The sequence below is a fragment of the Coregonus lavaretus genome (assembly GCF_964263955.1).
Source record: "Coregonus lavaretus genome assembly, chromosome: 28".
Lineage (NCBI taxonomy): Eukaryota > Metazoa > Chordata > Actinopteri > Salmoniformes > Salmonidae > Coregonus > Coregonus lavaretus.
Genome location: NC_140015.1, coordinates 3,566,278 through 3,586,695, shown reverse-complemented (window position 1 = coordinate 3,586,695; position 20,418 = coordinate 3,566,278). Strand labels below are relative to the sequence as shown.

At 43.7% G+C, this 20,418-nt stretch overlaps 1 protein-coding gene across 4 annotated transcripts in view; it reads right to left on the bottom strand.

The window, feature by feature from the left end:
- LOC311104294 (voltage-gated potassium channel KCNC1-like) overlaps nt 1-19,067 on the bottom strand; it is a gene marked incomplete at both ends in the record, with an annotated part of 95,638 nt that extends 76,571 nt beyond the window's left edge. For 2 of the 4 annotated variants that reach the window (XM_084146096.1, XM_084146095.1), the window contains one exon: nt 18,374-18,991. In XM_084146096.1, coding sequence (XP_084002222.1) covers nt 18,374-18,991 — 618 coding nt within the window. Of the gene's footprint in view, nt 1-18,373 lie in introns of all 4 variants that reach the window. The other 2 variants (XM_084146098.1, XM_084146097.1) reach the window with 2 other exon arrangements.
- Nucleotides 19,068-20,418: the final 1,351 nt, after the last annotated feature.

Below are 20,418 nucleotides of genomic sequence, written 5' to 3'. Positions count from 1 at the left end.
GGGTAGGCATAAGCTACGGACAATGAACACAATTGCATTTTATCGATGGTAATTTGAATGCACAGAGATACCGTAACGAGATCCTGAGGCCCATTGTCGTGCCATTCATACTCCGCCATCACCTCATGTTTCAGCATGATAATGCATGGCCCCATGTCACAAGGATCTGTACACAATTCCTGGAAGCTGAAAATGTCCCAGTTTCTTCCATGGCCTGCATAATCAACAGACATGTCAACCATTGAGCATGTTTGGGATGCTCTGGATCGACGTGTACGACAGCATGTTCCAGTTCCCGCCAATATCCAGCAACTTCGCACAGCCATTGAAGAGGAGTGGGACAAAATTTCACAGGCCACAATCAACAGCCTGATCAACTCTATGCGAAGGAGATGTGTCGCGCTGCATGAGTAAAATGGGTGGTCACACTAGATACTGACTGGTTTTCTGATCCATGCCCCTACTTTCTTTTTTAAGGTATCTGTGACCAACAGATGCATATCTGTATTCCCAGTCATGGGAAATCCATAGATTAGGGCCTAATTATTATTATTTTGTATTTTTATTTTTTTCTCCTTAGGGGGTAGATCAGCTTTAATATTGCAGATAGATTATAACTTCCATCAATGTAATTGTCTGCATCACTTCCAATCCCCCATATGTTTTTTTCTCTCGCAAATATATATATATATATATATATACATACATACAGTGGGGAAAAAAGGATTTAGTCAGCCACCAATTGTGCAAGTTCTCCCACTTAAAAAGATGAGAGATTTAAAAAATACTAAACCCACCCCATGACTGAAATTGAAAAAGCATGACCCTCCCCCATTTCCCTCCTGGCCCCCATTCTCCTGGTCCCCTCCCCAATTTCGAACCATCCCTAATGACAAGCAAACCCTCTTTCCACTCTCTCTCTCTTCCAGCTCTCTCTTCTATCCCCCTCTCTCTTTTCTACCTCTCTCTCTCCCTCCTGCCTCTCTCTCCCTCCTGCCTCTCTCTTCTCTCCCCCTCTCTCTATCTTCTCTCCCCCTCTCTCGCTCTTCTCTCCCCCTCTCTCTCTCTCTATCCCCCTCTCTCTCTCTCTCTCTCTCTCTCTCTCCCCCCTCTCTCTCTCTCCCCATTCTCTTTCTCCCTCCCTCTCTGATCCATATACTGTATTTTGCCAATTGAGACATATAGATGTTGCGACAGTCCCACGCATCCAGGCCATTTATATAACCAGCTCGTTCAACAGTAATGACACTACTGCTCATTGCTCATTAACCAGGGACTAAAGTGTACCCTACATAGGGAGGGAACATCCCCATGCCCTTAGGAGTGTGCATTGATGCTACCAAAGAGTGGAATGAACTCTCACATATCCCGTTAGGTCTGAGTGTCCCTGTGTTCTAAACGGACTTCATTCCTGAAGAGAAGCACCCGAGTGGGCATTACTTCCTATCTTCCCTAAGGAGGGAACATTAAGAGCCCTTAGAAGTGGACATGCGTTTCCACTGGGAAAGAGAGTGACAGATAGAGAGATGAATACAGACAGAAAGAAAGAGAGAAGAAGAAGAAAAGGCAGGAGGATGACGAGGAAGCAAAGAGGTAGAAGAAGAAGAAGAAGAAGAAGAAGAAGAAGAAGAAGAAGAAGAAGAAGAAGAAGAAGAAGAAGAAGAAGAAGAAGAAGAAGAAGAAGAAGAAGAAGAAGAAGAAGAAGAAGAAGAAGAAGAAGAAGAAGAAGAAGAAGAAGAAGAAGAAGAAGAAGAAGAAGAAGAAGAAGAAGAAGAAGAAGAAGAAGAAGAAGAAGAAGAAGAAGAAGAAGAAGAAGAGCAGACAAATGAAGAGAAAGAGAGAGAAGGACAGAAAGAGGAGGGAGATGCTCCCATGTGGGACTGGGAACAGAAAAAGCCCAGCAGCCTTGGGAATAATTGTGGAAAATAGGACATTTTACAGATGGAGGGTTGGAAGGATGGAGGGATGGGATGGGAACACCATAGGAATTCTATTGAAAGGAAAGTGGAACAGTGAAGTAATGTTAGCTTCAGGTAGGTAGAGCACTAACTCTTGAAGAACAGTGAAGTATAGAGGGTAATGTTAGCTTCAGGTAAGTAGAGCACTAACCCCTAAGTCTTGGAGAGTGCTTATCGTGTACATTGTATTCCGGTGCATTAGACTGTGGAAAGTACAGTAAGTGCAATAGGAAGCCATAAACATGCAGGAATACACACACATGTAAGAACACACACGCAAACACACACACACATCAACTGGTCCTTACTCTCGCACACACACATGCAAACGGACACGGACACCCACACACACATTCCCTCTCTGGCCGGAACACACACACACCCTGTCCATTGATGTGAAACCAGGTAAAGAGAAGGCATTGCATTTTTTCTGCTTAGTATTCAACCCTGATCACTGCAGTGCACTATGCATGTTTGTCCTTGCAAATTTTCCTCTCCTCTCCTGCTCTCCCTCCCTCCTTCTTTCCGTCTGTCAGTCTCTCTTCTCTCTCTGTGCCCTCATATCACTCATTCTTTTACCATTTTCTCCCTCATTGTACCTCTCTCCCTCGCTCTCCCTCTCATTGTTTATCTCCAACACTTTATTCACCACTCCACACACATACGTTCTGTAGTAAAGTACCCACACTGCATGTGGGAAAAGCATACTTGTCCTAGAGAATAAACACACACAGGCAAACACACACAGGCTCTGGGCACTGAGTCATTGCGTCTGTATTTGTACAGGAACAGTCAGCAGAGAGCGGAGCAGCCGCTATTCTACAAAGACACACTGGAATCTTCTCCATCATTAAATACAACACACACACACACATGGGCCAACTGTGTTCAAACCGTCAGAGACAGGGCCACCCGGAGATTGACTGGGTTGTCTGGTAAATGTACCCACGCTTCACAGACTTTGTGAGAGAGAGAGAGAGAGAGAGAGAGAGAGAGAGAGAGAGAGAGAGAGAGAGAGAGAGAGAGAGAGAGAGAGAGAGAGATTCAGTTAAAATGCAGAACTTTGCTATCCTGTCTCTTTCCATCCCTCTTTGCAAATCTCTCTCTCTACTTCTTTCTGTCCTGTCTTGTATTCCTGTCTGTCCATTCGCCTTTATTCTGCACATGTAGGCTGTTTCCCCAGCAGTCCATGGCCTGAGGTGCTTTGATATGGCTAAGCCCAGGATCGTCCCTCCATTGCTGCTCTCTCCTTCATTCCTCTCTCAAATCCTCCCTCTTTCATTCCCAGGCAGCAACAGTCCCTCGCCTCCTCCTCCTCCTCTTCCTTCTTGCTCCGCATCTCTCTCTCTCTCTCTCTTCCTCCTTCCCGCCAGCCTCTCTCCACTCTCATCCCCCTCTCCACTCTCATTCTCCCTCCCCTATACGGAGCTCTGCAGCATTACCGTCATCATCATTTCATGAGTTCCCTTCCTCTCACACACCTCTTCTCTGCAGTGCGCATGCGCACACACACACACATTCTCACACACACACACACACACAAACACATACATGCACACACACCGATACACACAATGAATCTGTTTTTGCCTGGAAAGTGCCACAGGGGATTTCAAGATCGTGAACACACTAAGAGGGTTTACAGAAATCATCACGTTGTCGGCGTGGTGCACAGAGATTGACGGAGAGGTTTATTGTGTGTGTGTGTGTGTGTGTGCGTGCGAGCGTGTGAAATATATTACTTGTCAATTAATTGCACCTTAGGCAATGTTTGATTCGACTAGGTGGGCCTCACACCTAAATGGCTTGGCTACAATAACTATTCTCTACTCCTGTGTAATTTCTCCACTGGTAATCCAAATGCCATTCACTTATCTCCACTGGCTTTTTCAGCAGCACCTCACATAGTACACTTCCAGGAAATTACAGCTGCATTATAATGGTCATGATTTGTGTTTACAGTACAGAACAGATTACACAACATCTTCCTCAAACTCAAGGTGCTTTACGTTGTATAGGGGAAACTGGGGTAATACTTTCCACCATTTTGTGGTAAATGGGTGGCAGTTGTCTTTGATACAGCCTATTGACGTTCATTGATACGTTCTAAAGATTAATTTTGTTTCTAATATAGGCCTAAACATTGTTTTACTGAGTGTAGCAATACACATATACAATTCAAGTGTCAAATCAATACAATTCAAGTATTCTCACCACATCATTGCTTTACCGTGGAAACCTGGTTAGCAGTTTTGATTGAACTGGGCCCTGTAGGTCTATGTAAAGAGGCTAATACAGGGCCGTAATAAGGAGAATTTGACGTCTGCCTGGCAAATCCCACAAATCTCCAAAAGCGTCAAGTTTTCTCTCGCCGGAGGACGGGAATCATCCCATCATCCTATTACCAGAAGGAGAAGAGGGGAAGACGAGAGTGGAGGATGGGAGAAAAAGGGAAGAGAGGAGAGGGGAGGGAAAGAACGGAAGAGGGTGAAAATGGGGAACTGAGTGGTAGAGGGGAAGACTGGATTGGTAGAGGGGAAGACTGGATTGGTAGAGGGGAAGACTGGATTGGTAGAGGGGAAGACTGGATTGGAAGAGGGGAAGACTGGATTGGTAGAGGGGAAGACTGGATTGGTAGAGGGGAAGACTGGATTGGTAGAGGGGAAGACTGGATTGGTAGAGGGGAAGACTGGATTGGTAGAGGGGAAGACTGGATTGGTAGAGGGGAAGACTGGATTGGTAGAGGGGAAGACTGGATTGGTAGAGGGGAGAGAAAGAGAGAAGTGGAAGAGGAGAAGGGAAGAGGGAAAGAGGGTGTTTAGGTGTTGGGGTTATTCGCCCCCAGTCCTGTGCCAAATTATCCATTTTTACACGAGGGGAAAGAGTGTTCCCTCAGGGCCAAGAGGAAAGGCACCTTGCCAACCCTAACCCTACCCCTTTCCCCAGAGGATGTAGACTAGTGGTACAGAAGCCCTATGTCACATGAACACACACCCTGACTGCTACCTCTCCTTTCAATAATAATAATAATGATAATACATTGAATTTATAATGTGCTTTTCATTGAAAAACAATCTCTATAATGGTTCCTATGAATATAATTAAAGGCAGTATAAAGGAACAAAAACTAAATATTCACACACACTAAAAACTCCCAAACTACCTTTTATGTGACAAATGTTTCGGTCCGAGGTGGTTTTTTATCAGGTCAAACACTACCACATATCATCTCACACTGCAGTATACTGGATCAAGTTCATTCAGAGGTCGCTTGAGTGTCTCTCTGACAAGCTATAACTCTAGTACTATACCTTAGCTAGCCTACTATACCTTAGCTAGCCTACTATACCTTAGCTAGCCTACTATACCTTAGCTAGCCTACTATACCTTAGCTAGCCTGTATGACTGGCTCGACCCTTGGCCTGAAATCCATTCGTAACAACTTCTTGTGGCTATCTTTTACGTTACACGTTATACCTCAACTGATCCCAGGCTTCTTTTAATAATTGTTGCTCTAACTGGTGCTGGTTAGCACTGAGATAAATAGATCTGAACAGAAATCAGCTGTTAGAGGCATAAAGTGACCAGAGCCAACCCACTGGGCACACACTGGTTGAATCAACGTTGTTTCAACGTAATTTGTCAATGTATTGTGATATCAAATTAACATGGAAAATACATTGGATTTGAAAAAAGTTATCAACCAGTACTGTTTTCATCTCGTTTCAACCAGCGTTGTAAACATTGAAATTAGAGTAAAACTTTAACTTAAATACATTGACTTGTATTTAAATGATGGTGTCCTTTGGGCAAATCAGATGTTAATGTAGCCTACATATACCCAACCTCACTCTGAATTTACTTTCACATACAGCTTGCGTAAGAAAAGTTAGAGGAGTTACTTTTAACTATTCAATGTTATTTAGGTAGTCTACGCAAATGAGTATGGAAGCTGATCAATGTCTCAATGTGTTGACGTGGTAGCTCAGCTGAATTGAACACAGCTTGTTTCCAAAGCTAAGCAGGGTACATAGAGGTAGGCATCTGGATGGTAGACTCGTTCTCACTGTTGTGCATTACCCCTCATATACCAGTAGGAGTCACTGTTCAGGCAGGAATCATTGGACTGTGGCATCAGATTTTATTTCAATATTCCTCTATTTCGGTTGATGGCATGATATTGAAACAATGACGTTAATTCAAACATACCATTTTACTATCAACATTGAAACAAGGTCAAATAACATATGTCTTATGTGGTCCTCTGTAGAGCATGGCGCTTGTAACACCAGGGTAGTGGGTTCGATCCCCGGACCACCCATACATAAAAATGTATGCACGCATGACTGTAAGTCACTTTGGATAAAAGCGTCTGCTAAATGGCATATTATTATTATTATCAAATATGAAATTCAACATAATTTCAACCACCCAATATATATTGAATATATTTCTATATGGAATTTTCAATGCAATTTCAACGTATACATAGTTCTAATGATTATGTTGAAATTAGATTGATGTAACAAACTGTTAGTCAGGTTAAGTCAATGTATTTAAGTTGAAGTTTTACCCTAATTTCAATGTTTACAACACTGGTTGAAATTAGATGAAAACAGTACTGGTTGATGACTTTTTTCAAATCCAATGTATTTTCCACGTTAATTCCACCTCACAATTTGTTAACAAATTACGTTGAAACAACATTGATTCATCCAGTGTGTGCCCAGTGGGAAGATCTATCTGCACTGCAGCACCCTGTGGCACTCTGCTCTCCTCTGCCGGTCCCCTATCAGGCTAATGGAGAGGTGGTGCTTTGCCAAACTAAACTCACATGACACAAGTCACCTTGCCTGGCACTTGGAGACTTGTGTTCGCTCCCAGAGGCAAATGCCAAGTCTTTAGCTCAGTGGGCTAGCACAGCTATCATGACATTGACTCCAGGGCACACACAGGGCACGGTTCAAATACTTTCAGACTGCATCCTTCCTTTCCTTCCTTTCTCAAGGTTATTACTGATGTGTATGATTGGATGACAGAAGGATGCATGTTTAAAGTATAAGAATGGGGCCAGTCACTCACTAACTGAAGGAAGGAAAAAAGGATGCATGTTTAGAGTTTTTGAACGGGGCCAGTCACTAACTTACTGAAGGAAGGATGGAAGGAAGGATGCATATTTAAAATATTTGAATGGGGCCAGTCACTAACTTACTGAAGGAAGGATTTTAGGAAGGATGCATATTTAAAATATTTGAACAGGGCCAGTCCCTGACTAACTGAAGGAAGGATGGAATTATGCATGTTTAAAATATTTGAAATGGGGACTGTCCCTTATGAACTGAAAGGACACTAAGGAACAGGATGTGTGGGCAGAACATAAGGGGTGATACAACATTAGATGATGCAGGGATTGACAGAGAGAGAAAGTGTCTGTGTGTGTGTCTGTGTCTGTGTGTGTGTGTGACAGAAAGGCTATAGGAGTGATCCCTGCTGCTACTCAATTCAGGAAGAGAAAAATATAAGTTTTGTGGTGCAGCGCCATAACACACTGTTGCCTGGACTCTATACAATAGAATCTTGTTATGGGAAACACAGGGCCTGTAACCTATATGATTCATACCTCTATACATAAACCTACATACAGTCAATGGTCTGCATTCTGCCTGTAAATAAATTACATCGATTGAATTTATTAGATCATTCAAAAACAGGCTACACATAAAGTCATGTCACCTGTCGGTAGATTACCTCTCACGCATGTAAAAAAAAAACTTTATAAATAATTAACAAAAATAACTAAGCTTTTTTTATTTTTTTCACCGACTGAATTCAAAAGCCCCCTTGACTGGGCCCCATGTGCGAACACCGGCGCTGAAAGCCTTCAGTTCCCCCGACGTTTGTCGCATCTCTCCCCGCAGAGGGGCCCCGCTGCCACCGCAGTGGATGCAGTTCACACGAAACACTCCGCACTGGTACAATCGACGAATACAAGGGCGAAAACGATGTGGCTGGGGTACACGCTGCAAACCAGCCAGCACTGTGTAAGGGAAGCCAAGTAACCGGCCGCTGAGGGCGGGCCACGGGTGGGCAGCACGCACATCTGTAAAATAAAAGAGAAATGGGAGAGAACCACGGGCGGTTTTGATGCACACGGTGGCCGGTTGCTTCTGAAAAGCACTCGGCTGCATGGGAATGTGCAACAGAGGAGCAGTAACGTCCAGGGAAAACCACCGGCGGGAGGTGTGCGTGTCAGTATGGGGAAGAGGAGGAGAGATGCAGCCCATCTCCCCTTTTTCTTTCTATATTTAGAGGTAGAAGAGGAGAGAGGGAGGGGGGGGGGTCCAGCCAAAATAGGATCCAGCCAAACAGAAACCTTAGCAGAAAAACGGCAAGGTGGTGTAAAAGGAGGGGAGTGCAACATTTGTATGCACAGGGAAATTTGAGACCGTTTTTTCACGCAATGTCAACCACACTCCAAATAGGCTACTCTGTCACATGCGTTTCCCATTACATTTACTAAAGAACAACACAGAAATGCCAATCCGCAGCAGCAGCAACCTTTAAATAGGCCACAGACAGACCAATAGGGCCTGGAAATGAAAAGTTTCCCGCTGGTCAATGCCACCACAGAGGACCCACTACAAATACCGGTTAGTGATAAATAAAACTGCTGACAGGGAAAGGTGAGATCCCTGCCGGCTCGAGCATGCGCGCGGGTAAGTCTGTCAGAGTGCGCACGACACACTTTTGAAGTATACAGTACAAAGGAATCTAGTTCTAGTTCACACACGCGACATGCGCCGGTTTATTTTCGGCACCCGTGTCCCCTATTCACAGATTGTTTACAAACACCTGAGGAGAGAAAGAGATAACTTACACACCGAGACAAGGACGATTTATCCCCATTTAAAAAGTGGAACACCCAACATCAAAGTCATCTAATATACGTTTTCGCTCTTGAGCTCTATGGTCACGTCACCAATGAGTTGATTCCTGGGGGAATAGTATTTTTCATGTGCCATGCAGTAGGCTAGCCTATTTCTACACTATGGATAGAAAGAAAATGAAGATTTTCGCAAGCTATGCAGTTTCCGGGGGAGTGGCCGATAACATTGGGAAAACTGATCCCCCTAAACTTATAATAGGCTATACTGTTTATTTTAGGCCTATAGTCTGTTGGGGGTACTCGAGGACTGGAGTTGGGAAACACTGGTCTAAGCTACACAAAGTGATCAACGTGGTTTGAAAATAAACCTGGCTGAGTTGTTCCCTTGACGCTCAGTGACTTATCTTACAATCAATGAGACCTGAGAGAGTTGAGTCAGCCAGTGAAGTTTGAACACTTTGGAGACCAGCGGTATGAACTGAATGATATATGATATATTTTTTATTTTTTTCATGATATAACTCAGTCACATAACGTGTCCTGGACAATCAACACATTGAGTAGGCCTAGGCTATCAGTGACACCAAGTTGCCTGGTCGCATTGTTGTAACATAATAGGTTGCTGCAAAGTAAGATTGCAAGAGCAGGCCACTATACAGTCAGACACTTTAGTTCACAAGAGTAGAAAGGATTGTAAAGTCGTAAAAGGGAGAGGCCTAGGCGCTGTCCAGTGCTGAAACAGGCCTACAGAATGCCTCTGTCCGGTTCTATAATCAAGCTACAGAATGCCGTTGTCCGGTGCTGAAATAGGCCTACAGCCTGCCGCTGTCCGGTGCTGAAATACAGAAGGTGTGGGTGAAGCTGTCCGGTTCTAGAGCAGGGATGGAAAAGCCAGTCCGCAGGGGTCGGAATTGTGCCAAACCTTTCGCCAAACCCTAGCAAACACAGCTGATTAAACTAATTGCATTCTAAACTGGAAATCATGATTCGTTGATTATTGGAGTCAGGTGTTTTAGCTGGGGCTGGGGCAGAAGTGTGACACCAACCAGGCCCCAGAGGACTGGAGTTGCCCCTGTTCTAGAGGCCTGCATTTCAGAGGACAGCTCTGCCTAGGCCTGCTAGTCTCCATCGTTTCTCGCCTCTACTACTTTACCTACTCACCTTTCTACCTGCTCATTTAGAGTAAAATGACGGGCTCTACTCATATCGTTTGACCAAAATAGCCATAGCATTCCATGTAGCCTACATAATATACAGAACGGGATAAATCATGGACAACATGTCAGTTAAAAAAGCGAACCAATGTGAAACAATAAGCACTAATTACCTATAAGCACCATTTGCCTAGAAATGTGGCCACTTCCATCTGGGGGAAGGCTGTATGCTTACTACTAAGGGCTTTGTGTGACTAATTGGGACTGGAATGAGTTGCATTTAATAGTTAGCCTATTACCCTAATTTACATGAAGTCCATAAAACACTTGCTCATCCATAGCAAATGGGAGAATGAATAGGCTAACTGTTCATCTGCAGGATGTTGTTGGTGTTGTGGACTAATAGGTGCCTATAGGAAATATGGTGCCGGGGTCAAATAACTACATACCGTTAGGTCTATATACAGATCAGCTGAATATTTGGCCTAGTCCTAAAGAGAGTCATAAAACGTTTTTTGGGGGTGATTTATTCTTCCTCACGAGCGCTGGTCTATCTGAGAGGGGAACACAGCTATGACCGACCGACTGTGTCATCAGCCAAGAGGCGTGAGGAGGCGCGTGACACGGAGAGAGCTGGATAACACAGAGGTTAAACAGATTTTTTCCTGACATGTCATCAAATATCACGCGCTCCCTCTGATATCTAGGGAAACCTCGGTAGCAGCACATTCTCAAAAGCACAGTGTGTGTGTGTGTGTGTGTGTGTATGTGTGTGGTAATTGTAACACGAGTGAAACTGGACCAGGGTCCTTCGTGAAGTTTACAAGGTAGACAAGGGTACATTTCTCTCTTGAGGCGTGATATTGAGCGCCCGTCCGTCAGTCCGTCTGTACACACACACACACCATATATGGCAGAATAATTCAAACTGACCAAACAGCGCAAGCGTAGTACACGAAAGGAGGTCAGAAATGAAAAAAACATAACCTTTACGGGCATGATGTGAAAAAGGAGACTAGTCAGCCATTCTAGAGCTTGACAGGTAGAGAAACTAACAGCGGGCACTCGGCTATCGCCTACCCGCATTACACCCCTCCCCTCTCTCAATGTCTGTGTGTGTGTGGGGGGGGGGTTGGAAAGCCAGTGCAACTCAATGCGTAAAGTGGGGGCTTCGCTTTACAAAGAACACCATTTGGTGGAGACAGCCACGTGAATGGTGCAGACGGAGACATATGGATTAATCAATAAGCGGATACGCACATCCAAGCTTGCAATGCTAAGCTAAAACAAAATACGCGAGAGGGGAAAAGCGACCCCATCCAATAGTTTTAGTGCTTTTATTCTCGATCGAAGTCTTAAAAAGGGCTAGCACAAACACCCCCCTCTCTCTCCGCCTCCCCCTCTCCTCTTCTCTCTTTCCCTTTTTCTCTACTTTTCCACCGCTGCTTCGTGTGCTGCGCTGCAGCAGAAATCGGCGCGCAGTCAGCTACTATCGGCACTGCAGTGCTACGCTATAGCACAACAAGAGAGAGTAGGAGAGAGGGGGGTAGAGAGAGAAGGGGGGGGGGGGGGGCTAGAAGGTGATAATAAGCAATCCAGCGCACACCCCTGCATCCGTGATAATAAAACAAGTCGTGTGTCATATACGATAAAGAGTTGACGGATACACTGTCCGCACCGCAGAGCGATGACGACATTCACCCACAGTGCGAAGAATAAGCCACCACCAACTGAGATGCTGTTTCTCACTATCAGGGGGGACTCTGTTGTCAATTATGTAGCCTAATCAATGCTATGTTAGAGTCCATTTTTCCTCTCCGTGCAACACCATTTCCCATTATTTCATAATATATTAAAGACGTTTTTATCCAAAGCGATTTACAGTCATGTGCGCACACATTTTACGCATGGGTGGCGCGGGGATTTGAAACCCCAATCCTGGCATTGCAAGCGCCATGCTCTACCAACTGAGCCATACATGACCACAGCATGTATTATGTTTTCAAACAGGTCAGGGGTCTCATTTATCAATCAATTTGCATGTGCAACAAATTATTGGGATTTATCAAACATATACGCATGTTTTCATTGATAAATCAGAGCCATACTATATTTGTGCGCTCATGAACAAGCGCAACAACCCCGGCTGGAAAGTGCCCTTCATTCACATTTTAGAGTAACAAAAACGCCCTTATTTGCTGTGGGATTAGGAGATGTTGGAACTGGGCCATGATAGTTTCTAAAGTGCAATAGCAAATTTGATCAAATTTATGTAGAGGTGTGCGCAGAATGTTTTAATCTTTTGCAGTGACTTTTTCAAACAAAAAACGCATGCCGCCTATAGCAAGTGCCAAACACTGGCTGCGCATTCTGCAAGATTGATTGTCTATTGAAACATTTAAAAGTAAATGCTGCCTACAGCCAACACAAAATAGGAATTGCTGTTCAATATTTAGTTTATCAATACATGATAAATACATGCTATAGGCTCGGAGATGAAACCGGTTATTATGTCACGCTCCTATCGCTCATTTTACATTTACGTTTTAGTCATTTAGCAGACGCTCTTATCCAGAGCGACTTACAGTTAGTGAGTGCATACATTATTTTTAATTATTTTTTCATACTGCCCCCCTCCCGCTCCTATCGCACAACACTACTGTAGCCTACTAATACTGTCATAGGCTCCCGGACTATTTACTAATATGGATAAATAGTAGATTCATATTTGTTGTGTAGCGGGAATAAACCAGTCATGTCAGAAAGAGTGAGACATGCCCTGCAATATGATTATGATTTAGGCCTATATAATATAAGTAAAATACATATATTAGGCGACATGCTGCTATGCGATCTTATCAACAACAAATGCATCTGTTTTATCATTAGGCCTAGGTTTGAATGTTTTTATGAGCCTCCCATTATTATAATTACCGTGCATCAAACACCTCAATTTCCCCCAAAATAATGTGTTTTCTTGCAATACAGTTGATCAACCACTAGGTGTGCATACGCATGGTCTGAGATTTGCGTGGAGATACAGTATGCACACTTTCCGGTCAAGTTAAAAAATGATAAATACCAACCTTTGCGGAAAAACTGGCGCACGCAAGGTTTAGAGTATTTTCTATGCACAAGCACTTTTGATAAATGACTCCCCTGGTATCTTACTATACTGCAAACCTTTAGGAACCTGACAGGCAAGGTCACTTGTGCCCTCACTAACTTATAGGCCAGCAAACTATGCCATTCAGCTAGATTTCACTCCACTTAAAACCAAGGATTCACCATGCTTTCATTCTTCAGTCATTAATTCCCAGCTCTGTTAACATCTCTGTTACAAAGGAAGCCTGCAAGAGACAGCAACACAAGCATCTACAACATCCAGTCACTGAATGACGGCAGGAGGACCGAGTGGGTGGTTTATCTGAGATATTTAGGGCTATGAACGGTTTTTAATGTTTTCCCCCCTGCATGCAGTCTCTTCATACAGGCCAAACCAGGGACCAGGCATGCAGGCGCAGCCCGGTCAATACACTGTCTTGATGTGCCCAGTTGACAGAAAATACTCTTTTAACACACAATAATCTGGGTCACGGCACAGCTTTGTCTCCGTAAATGGATATGGATCTTTAGAGACAATTAAGCATGAGGAGGGAGAGAGAGGAGGAGAGAACAGGACTATTGTGGTAGCGACTCTGCTATAGTTACATTTAGTACAGCCTCTACCGAGTGGGTTAATCATATTGGCACAGGTGAGGGTGTGCTTCCGCTTCCCTCCAAAGTGTCTGGTGGTGTAAAGTCACGTCTCACTTGGAATAACCCCCTTGATTCTCTTCACAATGTCTTGCAATATGACGTTCAAAATGTGACCGTCCCAAACAACACAAGCTCATCTGTGATTGGTTTACTTCTGTTGTGTTATAAACAGTGGTGGAAAAAGTACTTGATTGTCATACTTGAGTAAAAGTAAAGATACCTTAATAGAAAATGACTCAAGTAAAAGTGAAAGTCACCCAGTAAAATATTACTTGAGTAAAAGTCTAAAAGTATTTGGTTTTAACTGTACTTAATTACAGTGGTGGAAAGAGTACTCAATTGTCATACTTGAGTAAAAGTAAAAAGCACAAGTAAATGCTATACATCAAATTCCTTACATTAATAAGCAAACCAGATGGCACGATTTTCTTATTTTTTATTTTATTTACGGACAGCCAGGGGCACACTCCAACACTCAGACATCATTTACAAACGCAGTATTAGTGTTTAGTTAGTCCACCAGATCAGAGGCAGTAGGGATGACAATGCGTTATATTGATAGGTGTGTGAATTGGACCATATTGCTGATCTGCCTGAGCATTCGAAATGTAACAAGTACTTTTGGATGTCAGGGAAAATGTATGGGAGTAAAAATATATATTTTTTCTTTAGGAATGTAGTGGGAGAAAAAGTTAAAGTTGTCAAAAATATAAATAGTAAAGTACAGATACTTCAAAGTATTTTTTACTTAGTAACTTTAAACCACTGGTTATAGAGCAAGAAACCTTACCCCTGTTTTTTATTATGTTACTAATCAACCACGCAGTGCAAAGCAAAAGTCCATTCAGAAGCATCAGCTTGTTTTGGATCAGCCCACAGTAGGCCTATAGCATTGTAGCCTACAGGACAGGACCATGCAAGCTCAATCATGGAGTGGTTATTTCAGCTTACCGGGCATTTTCTCCATGCACATCACACTGTAAACTCCCTCATCTGTGAAGGTAGTAGTACTAGCCCCAATGATGACATGGGAACACAATACTGCAGGCTTTTGTTTCCCGGGGGTTTGTGTTAGAGGGCGCAACGGGCTTAGAATCAAAGTCTACGTCCTAAAAGGCACCGTATTCCATATAATAGTGCACTTATTTTGACCAGAGTCCTATGAGTAGCCCCGGATAGTTGTTTAGATGATAGAGCAGAGGGGTACTGAGCAGCAATAGGTCTATCCAGTGTTTTCCCTCTCCTGGCTGCAATGACAAAACCAAACTCATTTTAAGTGATTAGAAAAGTAATTTGACATTAGGCTACTTACATCGATTGCATTTATTAATTTAATTTAAGCATTCGAAAATTCAGCTGAAATAACTTCACTTTATAGTCTGAGGGGATAAACGCCAAATGTGGAGAATTCAACGCCCAAACCTGGAGGGTTATCTTGGCAACACTACCTGCTGAGTAAGCCTGGGAATCGACCTAGCTGTAATTTCTCTCTGGGGTAGGGTGACATTGGCCCTAGACACTGATCTAAGGTTAGATTTGCATTCCCTCCTCCTATTGGGTTAGGTTAGCATTGGAGGAGAGTAAACTGATCCTAGATCTGCTTCTGAGGGCAACTTCTATACCTGGAGCTCTCACACTGGCAGTGTCCCAAATGGCACCCTATTCCCTATAGTGCACTACTTTTGACCAGACCAATAGGACTCTGGTCAAAAGAAGTGCACTATTATAGGGAATACGGTGCCTTTTAGGACGTAGACTTTGATTCTAAGCCCGTTGCGCCCTCTAACACAAACCCCCGGGAAACAAAAGCCTGCAGTATTGTGTTCCCATGGAGACAGCATCCTTGGAGGTCAGGTAGAGGGCACCACCCCAGAAAGACAACATCAGGTGAGTTAATCGCATAGAATTAGACTTAGTAGAACAGATACACAGCTCTAAAAACCCACCGAATTGCATAGATAGAATGTCCATTCTACCAAGGACATGCGTTTAGAAGGACGAGGAGCTATAGCCGCCCGCAGGACGACTTTTGATATAAATTACGCCTGTTGTGTGACGGTGAATATTCTAGTGTCACTCCATGTACGAAGACCTCAGGCTTAAACAGAAGCAATCAGTCCTATACAGACCATTGATGATTATACCATTTTTAATCAAGAGCGGAATTCCTTAGTTTCCTTCTCTTGACACCTTACCTTACACCTTAAATAGGTCTGTGTGTTCTCTATAGAACGCCTTGGTTCTACTAATTCTATTTCTATGTCAAGCCTTCACCTGTGATAGCCTACTGTCGCCTGGCTCCAGAATACAGCATAGCATATATCCTGTTGCCAGGGAACCACATGCATTCAGTGTCACCCGCGTGAAGGTGTTAATTTGTGTTTGTGAGCCGTTGTAACAGGTAAGGTTACAGGCCTGGCCTGCATATCCTCAACAGTCAACACATTTCAGCCAACAGTTCCTGGTTATGAATGCTCCCTCATCTCCGCAGATGCGTAGTCCTAACTGAATACTCATACAGATGTGTCTTTGTTCATTTGTCACAGGTGCAGGCCTGTTGATGTCCCTGTTTTCACACACAGATAGCCTATCAGCTTGAAAGAAAACAGTGGGTAGCCTTCAATAAAAAAGCCACCACACTGAAGATAATAGGCTATATGGTTTGTCATGTTGAAGGGGAATAACCAACCGCTGGGGCGTCATACATACAGGGCCACATGTGACACCGGCCTACTGTATGTCACCAACATGGCTGACTAGGCCTACACTGTAAAGGGGTTACTGTGAATTTGTCAGTAGCTTACAGGCAGCTCAGTGGCAAGTAAAATTCTGTATTTCATATTACAGTTCACAGTATCAAAGCAAGTACTGCGTAATGACACACAGTACAATACCATAAAATTGACTATATTATACTTTTAAAAAGATAATGCTACCATAATCGGAGTGAATAAATGAATGACTGAATTAAATTAGTTTAGAGGTTTGTATTTCACAGGATTTTACTGTAATTACAGTACCGTTCAAAATACAGCAATTTTTTCCAGCTCACAACATTTTCCCACAATGACCATAATTTACAGTATGCTGCAGTAAAACATTTAAAAGTATTTTACTGTTGATAATACACACAATTACTGTATCATTTACAGTTTTCCATTAGTGTATGTCAACACAAGCAAAATGAGATAGGCAATTGATAGGCAACTGTAAACAATTGGTCAGTCAACATACAGAGGCAAGCAAAGCATTAATTCAAAATGTTGGTTGGCAACAAAACCCTAAACTAACTAAGCCTAAAATAACCCTTCACTTGTATAAATTGCGACTGTGGGAGAGGAGATGGAGATGTTGATTGGCGGGAAAGACAGGTGCAATGGTGACAGGTAGGTTGTTCAAACAGCAGGAGAGCATGGTCAAAGGTTTAGGTCTAGATTAGAATGAAAAGTGAGTTAATTAAGTAATTTCTGTGGAGGGCACAAACATTACAAAGGTTCCATTCATTAACGATTAACTTCTTTAGGTTTTAACCTTATTTGAGTTAGATAAGTGGACACTGGACTAGTTTACAAAACTAGCTGCTTAAAATGCGCGAAAATCACAGCCAGGGTGCGCAAAACGCGGGTAGCCTATAGACTGGAGAGGGAAGCAGCACGAGAAGGCTTGTTAAAACCCAAAAGTTATTGGTGTGAAGAGATAAATTGAGAGGAGGTAAAGAGAAGGGGTGAAAGTGAGATGGAGAGAGTGAAAGGCAACGAGAGAGAGTGAAAGGCAAGGAGAAAGAGAGAGATGCGCAACGGGGGAGTGGACAGTGCGGAAGACGAGAGAGTGAGCGAGAAGAGATAATGCGCTAATCGAGATTGAATGATGCGCTCGATGACAACGGGCGCTAGAGGTCCACAAAGAACGACAATTTAATCAAGCGTGGGAAAGCGTGTGTGTGTGTGTGTGTGTGGGGGGGGGGGGGGGGTCGTATGCAGTACGCTCGAGACGCAGTGGTAACCGGGAAATAATGCGTAAAAATGGAGAAGGAGAGAGGGACGAGGTACATGGGAGAGGGTCTCCCCACACAACTGTAATAGCGTACTATGGAGCTAAATTAAATAATTTATAAAAATAGAGAAAATAACACACCATAGGCCACAACAGTCCATTTCCAATCGGCAACATCATTTCTAGGCACACCAGCACTGGTCTGAGTTGGCTGCTTTTTGGAAATCCCTAACCGATGTTTATGACAGTCACTGTTCTTTTTCTTCCAACTAATTTTCCTTGACTATCAAAGCGAACATCACCATCATTCTGACAAGAACACAATGAACACCATTCCAACACACCCTCCCTCATCATCGTATTAACTTTGGACATAGCAGCCAACTTTCATAGACTGCAGTCTGTACACATGACGTCCATTATAAAATATGTCAGGGATATTCAATATATAGCCTAAATAAGCAGTAGGCTATGCGGGATCTCCCTCTTCTAAATCCAGTTTAACATTCCAGTGCACTTGCAATAGACTTTTGTGGGACGGCAACATTTTTTCAAGAGGAAATGTCACAACGAGAGAGAGAGAGAGAGAGAGAGAGAGCGAGAGAGAGAGAGAGAGGACTCACCTTGGCATTCTTGGAAGAATATGGATCCTCAAAAAGATTCCAGAAATAGGGTTGCCACACACTCCACCAGCTCCTCTTGCGCCCGTCTTCATGCAGGCACAGCCTCTTGAGCTCTCCGTCCGCAGTCAGCTCCAGGTCGTCTTCCGGCTCCTCTGGCTCGGGCTGCTCGAAGCTGTCCAGCGCCTCTTCGGCATCCCTGTGTTGACGGTAGTTCATCCAGCAGCACGCCTCCACGTCCGTCTCGTCGATGCCCCAGAAGGCGAGTTCCTCCTCGAACAGTGGTCCGCACACATCGTTGGGACAGTGAAGCTTGCCTGTGCGGTAGTAGTTGAGGATGAATGTGAATGTGCCGGGGTGGCGGTCGAAGAAGAACTCGTCGATTTTGGGGTCGTAGTCGAAGTTGCTAAACGCGTCCGGATCGGTAAGCCAAGATAAGCGGGTACCGGGCAACGTCTTGAGGGTGCTGCGGTAAGTCTCGTGTCGCACCCCTCCGCAGTTTATTACGATTTTCTCGCTGTCTGACGGACAAGTCATGTCTGCACTGTAACATGCTTTGTTGGGCGACTTGTTCCCACCCTTGCGTCCTTTGAAAGAGGAGACACACACCGAACTGAGCATAGGGTGAAAAAGGGAGGGAGAGGAAGAGAGATAGAACACAAGGGGGAGGGGGGAAGGAGGAGTCTGTGGAGAGGGAAAGAGAGAGGGGTAGAATATTTAGTGGAAAAGGATGGAGTATGGTTTAGATTTTTTAACATGAGGGTCAAATCTACAAATGAGGGTAAAATCTTTGAAATACAAATAGACCATAGCTTATCATGTGTGCACTGACTGCACCATACATACAGTTGAAGTCGGAAGTTTACATACACCTTAGCCAAATACATTTCAACAATTCCTGACATTTAATCCTAGTAAAAATTCCCTGTCTTAGGTCAGTTAGGATCACCACTTTATTTTAAGAATGTGAAATGTCAGAATAATTGTAGAGAGAATGATTTATTTAAGCTTTTATTTATTTCATCACATTCCTAGTGGGTCAGAAGCTTACATACACTCAATTAGTACTTGGTAGCATTGAAATTGTTTATCTTGGGTCAAACCTTTTGGGTAGCCTTCCACAAGCTTCCCACAATAAGTTGCGTGAATTGTGGCCCATTCCTCCTGACAGAGCTGGTGTAACTGAGTCAGGTTTGTAGGCCTCCTTGCTCGCACACGCTTTTCCAGTTCTGCCCACACATTTTCTATAGGATTGAGGTCAGGGCTTTGTGATGGCCACTCCAATACCTTGACTTTGTTGTCCTTAAGCCATTTTGCCACACTTTTGGAAGTATGCTTGGGGTCATTGTCCATTTGGAAGACCCATTTGCGACCAAGCTTTAACTTCTTGACTGATGTCTTGAGATGTTGCTTCAATATATCCACATAATTTTCCTTCCTCATGATGCCATCTATTTTGTGAAGTGCACCAGTCCCTCCTGCAGCAAAGCACCCCCACAGCATGATGCTGCCACCCCCGTGCTTCACAGTTGGGATGGTGTTCTTCGGCTTGCAAGCAGACCCCTTTTTCCTCCAAACATAATGATGGTCATTATGGCCAAACAGTTCTATTTTTGTTTCATCAGACCAGAGGACATTTCTCCAAAAAGTACGATCTTTGTCCCCATGTGCAGTTGCAAACCATAGTCTGGCTTTTTTATGGCGATTTTGGAGCAGTGGCTTCTTCCTTGCTGAGCGGCCTTTCAGGTTATGTCGATATAGGACTCATTTTACTGTGGATATAGATACTTTTGTACCTGTTTCCTCCAGCATCTTCACAAGGTCCTTTTGTTATTCTGGGATTGATTTGCACCAAAGTACGTTCATCTCTAGGAGACAGAATTCCTGAGCGGTATGACGGCTGCTTGATCCCATTGTGTTTATACTTGTGTACTATTGGTTGTACAGATGAACGTGGTACCTTCAGGCGTTTGGAAATTGCTCCCAAGGATGAACCAGACTTGTGGAGGTCTACTATTTTTTTTCTGAGGTCTTGGCGGATTTATTTT